Source organism: Dinoponera quadriceps, unplaced genomic scaffold (assembly GCF_001313825.1).
Source record: "Dinoponera quadriceps isolate SergipeBrazil2010 unplaced genomic scaffold, ASM131382v1 scaffold4550, whole genome shotgun sequence".
In the NCBI taxonomy this organism is placed as follows: domain Eukaryota; kingdom Metazoa; phylum Arthropoda; class Insecta; order Hymenoptera; family Formicidae; genus Dinoponera; species Dinoponera quadriceps.
This window is the reverse complement of record NW_014558569.1, coordinates 3,308-13,278: the sequence shown is the minus strand read 5'-3', so window position 1 is coordinate 13,278 and position 9,971 is coordinate 3,308. Positions and strand designations below refer to the sequence as shown.

The following is a 9,971-nucleotide window of genomic DNA, read 5'->3' as shown; positions in this document are numbered from 1 at the left end:
CCCCCCCCCCCCCGAATAGACGACCCGGTCAAGCGGACATCCGTCCATCCTCGCCGACTGCTATTTTACGATTCTACAGCAGCCTGTATGCTCCTCATTGTTTTTTTTTCTTTTTTTTCAAAGAAGTCTATGCTGCTGCCGGCCGTTTGGGGAGATAAATGCTGCATTATCCGGCCGAAGCTTCTCCCAGAATGTGTGAGATATTGAAAACGCGGATGCGCCAGGATTTTAAACTCGTCCGTGGCGCGGAAGTGTTCGCTCAGTAGAGAAAGACGGACTGTGCGCAGCCTTCGGAAAAGGAGGAATATCGATCTCCGCGTTGAAAATCGCGATACCGCGCGATTCAGCGGCGAAATTACAGTGTATCGACGCGCACTTATTTCGCTATGCCGAGTCGAAGTTTGAATGCCGCTTTGACGTTCTTGCGATATTACAAATGTAGTCTGAATCGTGCGAAATAAGAGCGCACACTTTGGAAGGAGACTGCGCGCTCCTTCGAGACTAATTACCGAATAAACGCCGACACTGTCGACCGCAGTCGTCTCCGATTTTAATAAAGGAGCCGCCGTTAAAAGATAAAGTCTCCTGCTCGTAATATATATTTGAAACAAGCGGACGCTGCACGGTGCCTTCGTTACGTTTGTAAGATAATAGAGGATATATAAGAGGCCGACAGAACGAGAGAGAGAGAGAGAGAGAGAGACGCTTTTATATAAATGGAATATAACGGAATTGAAATTCAGTTTCGCGCAACTGTACACAACGGCATACATATTTACCTATTTACAGCGAGTGCAGTTCTATCTTGGAATCGCGCACTCTCTATTCGGTTGAATAATATTGACTATGCTGAAGATAAACATAACAACTATTGCACACGGCGCCTGCGTTTCGGGGGGAGGGAGAGACGCGCGCGTACACAGTACACGTGAATCATACGTATTCTATACGGGCGATCTCGGCGACGAGTGTCGTACGAAATTAAACGGCGGCCAAGAAAGCTTTCAATAAAAATCCCCCGGCGCTTCGCCTCGCGTTGTATTCGCGAGCCGCGTGTACTCGTCGTAATTTCCTCATTTATTCGAACAAAGCATCCGCCGGCTATCGAGTCGCCAGGGGCAACGAGAGAGAGAGAGAGAGAGAGCCGGCGATAGAAGATTAATTATAAATTCTTCGTCCGCTCGGTAGGACGTTGTTTCGCGCGAGCGAAAGAGAAAGAACCCGACTGACGTTTCCACGGTTCTTTCAAATCGCGGGGAAGGCGTCCTGCGGTTTTATTCGCCGCCGCGCCACTTGCTCTTCCCTTCGACCTTCTCTTCTTTCCTTGTTTCTCCTTGCCTTTTAATTAAGCGTACCGATCGAACAAACAACAAGGGCGAAGTCGGGCAAACAAGGACGATGCGAAGTGGCGGCTGGGTCATTAAGTTACAGTTTTTAGTTAGAGCGCGCCGGTCTTACCGGGCGCGCTGCTTTGAATCTTCGGTCCGTGGATACTTTTGTAAGCCGCGCGCTTTAATAGTCAGCTGGGCTCATTTCATATCTCAGCGATCGGAAAATGAAGTTCGCGTCGCAGTGGACTTTTTTTTACTGATTGGGAACCAACGTGTATTTTTCATTTGGATATTCAGACCTAACCTGCGGAACAAAAATAGGCTGTGATCCGGCTTATTCTCATAATATGAGCCTGTTAAAACACACTGGGATATAAAATGACCCCAGATGACTGTTCCTGTATTTATTGTTTATAATTAACATATATAGTTAACGTTAACATTTATTATAAGTGAAGTGAATATCTTAAATTACACTTTTTATTTAATGTTAGATATACAAATATCTATATTCTTAAAGATTTATAATTATTGTTTAATTTGTTTAAATATTTGTTTAAAAATATTTAATATTTGTTGTGTTATGTGCAATATTTTGTTTAAAAATATTCGTCATGTTATATATTTATATAATGCAATGAAGAAATGTAAAAATAAGTAATTTTTTACAATCCTGAATCAATACTAGTAACTTTGTATGACCGCGATTTAGCCTCGCTTTACATTCTTATAAAGTTAATGTTATTTAATATATTCTCAATCTTTTTTAATAATTACTCCTTATGAACCTTCAAATATCTTATTCCATCGGAAAAAGCAATAAAACGGCGCTTTTTAAATTGATATCTTCATTTATTTAGAAATGCTCTACTGTAATAAGACACTTAACCCTTTGCACTCGAGGACTCCGGAGCGGAGCCATTTAAAATTTGTCTTCAAACTCTTCAAACTCAAATGCAAATAGCAAGAACGGAATATCCTATACACAATAGTTTTTACGATCTGTCTTTGTCCTTATGTTATGAACTGAAAGTTATTTGCATTGTCTCCATAGCGGAGCCCTCGAATTTGAAGACAAATTTTAAATGGCTCTGCTCCGGAGCCCTCGAGTGCAAAGAGTTAATACAGTTGACGTGCTTATTCCGATTTCTAAATATTCTTTTGTCTTTCTCTCATTTTTTGCAAAGAATTACGGGTAAATCTATATTTACAATGTCTCTAAATAACAATAAATCATAGAATAATCGATGATATGTTATATTTTGTTAATAATAGCGCTTTTTAATTGGAATCTGAATGACCCCGGAAAGTGAATGACCCCAGGTGATCGTTTACGTAAGAGAAATAAAGTGACCGTTCCCGGGTTAATCCCGGATAAATGGAATCGAGATAATCCTCTCCGGTTCCTTCGCGATTCCATCGCGCGCGCGCGATCTTCCGAACATCCCGATCATATCATGTCGCCAGAGAGATTACAATGGTACCGATAGCGAAGGCGCATTTGAATATTCCAGCGCTGCCGAAATTCCCGCGTATATATTATTTCATTCGAAATACGGGAGCGACAGTTCAGTGTGAATCCTGGTTTGCGCTTCGAGGGATGACAGGAAAATGTTTGTCATTTCGGTGAGGTCAAAATAGAGCCGCGGACAAACAGCCGACGGATCCAAAGTAAGCAAGGCTACGTGTCTCCCCCGGTTCGAAAATATCTGTCAATCAAATCATAGTAGAATTGTCCGCCACTGTAAATAAGCCGGCTTTTATGTTCCGCCCGTTTTTAAAAACGAGGGCGCCGCTTAACATACACACGTCCGCGTTCTATATCCCGTGCGCTCCCCTCGAGTTGTGGACTTAGCGTGTCATTATGTAAAACGACGGGACGAATCGTTGTGTAACAAAAAGTCGTCCCAGGCGAATTTCCGACTTCCGTTGGGAAAGAGTGTGATTTATTGGAACCGGTAAATCGCGGAAACGATGGGGGCAGGTGTAGTTTCGCAAAATGTTTTAACGATTGGTAGGTGAATTGTTGTTCATTCTTCAACTCGACCGCCGGATTCTTGCTCCCGAAATTTCGGCGGTCCCTCCCGCCGCTTGCATCCATTTTGCACGTCTATAATACAGGTCGCACGAGCGCAGTGAAAAAATCACGAGGCCACCGCCAACGAATGGGCAGTAGAGGCTCCTTTAGCGATCGTGCCTTTTATCACAAGGGTAGACATGTTTATACTATCTAAAATCCCTCCGGCAACCCAGGAGGGTGGTCGAGACCCGCACGTGCAGAACGGTTGAACGTGTGAAATTTATACCTCTGATGTCGAATACGAGGCCGGCACAATAAAGGAACATTACGGAGATCTGCCCCGGCAGTCAAAAGTCGAATGCCTGAATTACGACGTCGCGATAAATCTCACTCCCTCGTTGAGATAACGATTCGTATTCGTTAGTTCATAGCGAAGAGAAGCATTTCACCTCTTACCCCCGTTCCGCCCACTTTGCGAGCCTGTAAGCACCCACTTTGAAATAGTTGCCGACTAGTCCGTATATACACGAAGGGATGCACTCGAGACATCGATTTTATGTTGTGTAAGATGTACCTTTAATTTTGGAAAATTTATATTCCGACTACGCGAGGACTCTTTCACTTTTCCGGACACGAGACGTTTTTTTTTCTGATAAACGACAGCATTTTATACGCGCATTAATTGATGTAAACAGGAACGTCAAGTCGAACGTTGCTCCGCGCAAACTAAACTAATCTGTTCACGGAGAAAAATGATATTGTATCAATAGAATTGGCCGGCAGCGGCTAATAATTGGAGTAAATATCCTTGATTCAATAGCGATATTATTGGAACTAGTATATCACACATTGCTTTAATAACTGTAGTGTTAGTTTCGATAATATTATTCGAATAAAGATTTGCTCCAATTATGACGTTATTGGCCAATTCTATCGATACAACGGTATTTCGTCCCGTGTACCAAGTAGATTTTGCTATAGGAGAATAATCATGATCGCAAATAAGTTATTATCAGTAATATGAAATCATAATCAAATTGAATTCGCATATTTATCAGCAGTTTGTACAAACGATCGATGGAATCGCAAGAGATAATGCATTAGGCCTGATTAGATGCAATTGTTGACAATTCTTGGGACAGCGCAGCCGTGCTCGATATTTTTTCACCTTTCTTTTTTCCTGCGAGAAAATCCCGATAAAATCCATCGAATTTGAAGTATGCCCTGTATCGCCTCAAAGATAGCGCAATATTTTGTACCCGGCCACACATACGTCTTCATACAATGCGCATGCAGGATTTGCACATATATATAGATATGTACTGACCGCTGGGTGTGAAATACGCGACCCTTCACCCGGAGCTAGTAGCTTCGCAATCTACGAGAACGGTCCGGCGGAACTATTGAACTACGGGGGTATGAGAAGGGGAGGGGAGTATACGCGTGTATGTGCGCTGTGGCTTATCCACCTTAACGGTGCATGCAACAGAAAATCTCACCAGGTTCCTCAACCGCGGAAGAATGCACGCGAGAGACTTTATTTCGATTTTACGTTCAGTGAAACAGGCAAATTTGTATCCCAAATACCCGAAATATCGACTCTATGTTAAACTTTTAACTCCACGACACAACAGGAGCTGAGATAGCAAAGGAAATTCACGCAACTTCAATTCTAATAATATAATTGATTTCTACGTTGATCCTCATAAATCGTCTTAGACCGTCGTTTTCGCTGTTTCAGCGTTAAAATCAAGTTACTCGAGGTAGCGTTAAAATGTAACCTGTGAAATGAAAGATTCAAAGAGGAAGTTAATAAGTTCCAATATCGTGAAAAATTTCTATTTGCAGACTAACCAAAGTAGGCGCAAACTATCCTTAAGGACGTCAAAATAGCGTCGAATTTCGATTGGGGTGAAACCGCCGTTTCACTTTCAGCCGCGTTCTCCGCGTCGAAATTCTGACGCTGCTTCGACGCCGCGCAGGATAGTTCGCGCCTATTTAGATGGCTTATAGACTGTTAAAAAACTTACTTTGATGATACCACACTTGTTAATTCCTCTCTTAAACTTTGAATCCTATAGATTTGATTTCAACGCTACCTGTAAGTTGCCTTCGATATTTCGCTTATTAAATTCGCACGAGTATTTACAACGACCTATGGTGACGCCAAAAACAGGAAACTTAAGGCGTCACCATGATCAAAGGTAGGAGTAAATTGCACCAATAGAATTAAAATTGAACTGATTTCGCGATTTTAGTCTCTACAATGTTGTGGAATTCAAGATTTAACATAACCGAAATTTCGACTTGGCTCCCCGCGGATTGTAGGTAGCTTGACAAATTTCAATGGAGTTTCCGAAGTGTTCCTCGAAAGAAAACCACGGCGGGAACGAATGTATATCGTGTGACGAAAATCCGTGAGAGACGCGAACTTTCAAATGCGACAAGTTAAACTCGACTGTCGTAATATGTGCCGAATGTTCTTTGTACACGTCGAAGTATAAGCACTCCCGCCGGCACTTTCCGCTAATATACTTTGTCAGTTGCGCCGCTGGTGGGCACTGTCGGGGGCAAAGAAAACTAATTTTCGAATTTCGCATTACTCCACAATTGAGGCACGTATTCTCGCGAACACGTAATAGTAGTTCGCAGACATTCCCGCCAACTTTGACGAGTTAATACACTTTATACTCCCGTCTTCCGGGATATATTCTCGAGGGTGTACTGTGTACTTTAGAGGTGTAGTTCAACGTGTTTAACGTACGACCGGAGCTTGTTGCAAATTTTCTAGTGAGTCCTTTTGTTAAATCGAGACCTATAATTCTCGTTTAAGGCTCGCGGCCCTTCGCTACGATCGTCTTGCTTGTCGACGTCTGAAGCGAGGAAACGCTCAGCCAAAATACTTCGCGAAATACATCGAAGCAAAGGGATATGTTCGTAAATTAACACACGTGATTAATTGAACATATCTGTAAAATACTCCGGAAACTTTCCTTTCGCTTCAACAATCAATAAATAACCGTAAAATTGATGCATGACATTCAATCTTCGTTTTCAATCTAGCTTTTCTCATAATTTTGTCACGTTAATTTCAGGCTATCCGTTGATTATTAAGATACAAAGTTTTCGGAATGTTTTGCAAAATACTCTAATCGATCGCAAAGTATTTATTCTATATTCTTCTATTTCAACATATTTAAGAAAAGACATACGTTTTCTCGCTTCTGACGTCATTAATCAAGGAAATAGAAGCCTTAAGCAGAGGAAGCTGAAGTTGGAACTTTGCGCGACAATAGTGTACAAAATAAATTGCTCATCGTCATCTTCATTTTCATGAAAGATAGCTCAACAAAAACTTCAGCACAATGAAAAGTCAAAGGACGCTAAAAACACGACCGAATGTGCTTGCAAGCGGAAATTGTCACTTTAGCTCCAAGTAATATAAACGAATAGACAAAGTCCGTGTTCTGTCCGACAGAGTTCAGTACTTTACAATCGAGAAACATTAGTATGTCGGTTTACCTATGTTAGTTTTGCATACGTGTGTATGTGTGATCTCCCTCCAATCTCTCGCAATCCTCTCACTAAATCCTTCGAGGACGAAAGGCGCAAGCAGGGCACATCGTACGAAGTACAAAGTCGGCGCGATCATTCGCGCGCCGCGCACAAATCACGGGATATTCTGCCTTTTAGATATAAAGCTGCTCGTGTTATCTCGACTGGAAGTTATTAACGCACGCCGAAGGGCATTCGGTTTTATGGGCCGTCCACAACAGATTCGACGACTCAGGTCTTTGTGGATGTTTTCGTTCAGGACGTGTTCGCCTCTTCGGCTGATTTAAGTGGCCCTATTAAAGCGGTACGCTTCTTCTTCGTGGCGGTATTAATACCGGAGTGGAGTGTGTCTTGACCTCAACGGGGATCGAACTCGCGGAAAAAGAGTTCGCTCATTAGATCGTGCCTGATATCATTAAAGCAAGATCCTTTTCACGAAACGCAAATCCTCCGCTCGAGTTGCTCCAATTTATTCCGCGGCTATCTCGCGTACACACACACAGATGACATATAATTCACGAGCTGCGTTCGCAAAAAGCGCACGGACGCAAGTCAATTACAGCGGTGATGATCCGCGTACGGACAAATGCCTTTCACCAAATCGACACGTGAAACAATATGTGAGCTCAGCGATTTCATTCATCGGGACGAGCACACTTTTCGGGTGTCGTCACGTCGACTCGATGCGCGAATGTATCGTCCCTGGCAATATTATTAGACACACTTTTAATAGAACGCGGCTTGGGAAGAGAAGAAAAGCTGCTAATTTTATGTTTACTCGATAGGAATCATTAAAAAAATACCTTTTATAGAATCACGATTCCTCGGCATAATTCGATCGATAGACGAGTCGTGTTACAAAGCTGATTCTCGGGGATCAACGAATTGTAAGAAATTAAGGTGCGTCTGATAACACAGACAAGAGGATTGTATATAATTGCAAATTTGATTGAAATAAAGCGATATATTATGTTAATAAGATGCGAAAGGGAGTGTGTGGAACTGTGATTTACATATTTGTTTCTCTTTTCTGCATAGCCAATACAAGCCAGTACGCGCATTACGTTTTTAATACTTTGGACCAGGATCACAGCGGGCTTCTCAGCTTTGAGGTAAGCGCGTTATATTTTAAGCTCACGATCACCATCGTCATTTTCGCGCGTTTCATATGACACCTTGCACGCCTCGTGGTCTCGTAATGCACAATGTGCGTTTGAGCCCTGTCGTCCTGCACAGCTCGCCTTTTTTCACCGCCGGCGTTCGCGTTTGCGTATTGCTTGGAAAATATCAGCATGCGATATCACGTTCTATATGTTTCACTCCTCGGGTCAATCTGATGCAGATTAATACGCGCGATACACAACCAGACACATTTTGTCGCGACACACAACCTCGTGAAACACACGAGAGCTCGTCGAATCATTTCATTCGAGGCTTTCGGGTGTTCCTCAATTCTTCCCTCCCGGGGAATTTCTTATCGGCCCGGCTCGAAATTCTGATGGTAGGGGAACGTTCAAAAATAAAAAAAATTAGTTCGATCGGTTAAAGCAAAACTGATTGAAGAAGAATACATTAGGAAACTTGCGTGAAACGGTCGCGGCGTGTCTATAAGATACAAATGGCAATCCCGGATCGAAGCTGTGACAATATTCAAAGATAGAAGAAGTTAAGAGAAGAGGAAACATAGAAGAGAGCGTGATGCTCGCTGTTTGATCGCGACGCTATTTCGAAGTTAGAGAGCATAACTCACAGATATTGCGACCGACGAAGTCCTTAAGGAGAATTTACGCCTACATAGATGGCTTGTGGAGGAAACCTAATAGAAACATCTCATTAACTTCTCTCTTGAATCTTCAATTTTGCAGATCTGATTTTGGTGACCCTGAACCATCTTGAACATTCTATTTTGACGCTGAAACAGCGAAAATGAACATTTCATATACTATCGTGATCACAGTGGGAATAAATTATTAATCGTTAGAGTTGAAATTGAACTTATTTTGCGTTCCTACAAGCCCTCCGATAAATTCACACCGTTTGTATAAAAGCACGTCCTTCTTATCAATATTTATAACATGTGCGTACGTATTTCGAGTTTCCTCCCTCCTTCTCCCTCGTTATTTGGAAAGCCGAGAGAAAGCGGTCTTTTCCCCCGATAATACTGTACAACGGGATATTTTACAACGAGAGTCGTAATAGCATTCGCAGAATGCGGCTGAATTATATAGTAACCGCTTAATCACGTACCCCGTATACCGCGGTCGGCGGTAATTAGCAAACTAAATATGTAATTAAATAAAGCGGCTGGAAATTAGCAGTGAAATTAACACCTAATTCTAACGCGCCGTGCATTGCCGGATTCAAACGGCTGAAGAAACGCCGCGCGCAGCATGCATGTGAAGGCTGTATACGCGTAAATCTCGCGATTTACGCGGCACCGCGTGAAACGCAATGCACAGCCGATTCAGCGAAGATTCATATCTCACCATGTTATTCAATTCAGTGGCGTTCGATACGTTTTTATCTTGGAATTAAATTCAATTGATTTAACTTCGGCTGAGGATGACCTAAAAAGAGGGTCGGCATTTTCCGCTCGCGTTTTAACACGTATTCGCTATTCGTGTGAAAAAAAAAGTTACACCTGTGCATAGTAATTATAAAACAAAAAGTATATACCGAGAAAAGAGAAGTGGTATAATCGATAAAATTTTGCTTAAAGACCGAGCAAGATTTTTCTCAAACACAACTAGAGATGTAAAATAATCGTCAGTTTCCAAATGACAATTATTCACGATAAAATTACGATGAACAATAGTAATTCATTGATCATTTCGGTAAAATGTTCGTTGTTTCAAATAGTTTCATTAAGTAGTCTCTAAATTAATCATTAATGTCGCAGAAATTTTCAGACGTTTTCAGAAAGTATCTTCAATTGCGAATATCTCAACTCCCTAATGGTCAATCTACTTATAACTGCGCTAATAATAATTATATTAAAATCTTTATATAAGTTTCAACGAATTCTTAATAAAAACCCCATTTTATTCAACAACTCTCTCAAGAGC

The 9,971-nt window shown here is 41.8% G+C and overlaps 1 protein-coding gene across 1 annotated transcript in view; it reads left to right on the top strand.

Annotated features, from left to right (window-relative positions):
- The window catches only part of LOC106749934 (putative lysozyme-like protein), a 107,485-nt gene extending 98,683 nt beyond the window's left edge, over window positions 1–8,802 (top strand). The window contains exons 6-7 of the mRNA XM_014629908.1: window positions 7,945–8,018; window positions 8,772–8,802. Coding sequence (XP_014485394.1) covers window positions 7,945–8,018; window positions 8,772–8,777 — 80 coding nt within the window. The 3' untranslated portion in view covers window positions 8,778–8,802. The remainder of the gene's footprint in view (window positions 1–7,944; window positions 8,019–8,771) is intronic.
- Window positions 8,803–9,971: the final 1,169 nt, after the last annotated feature.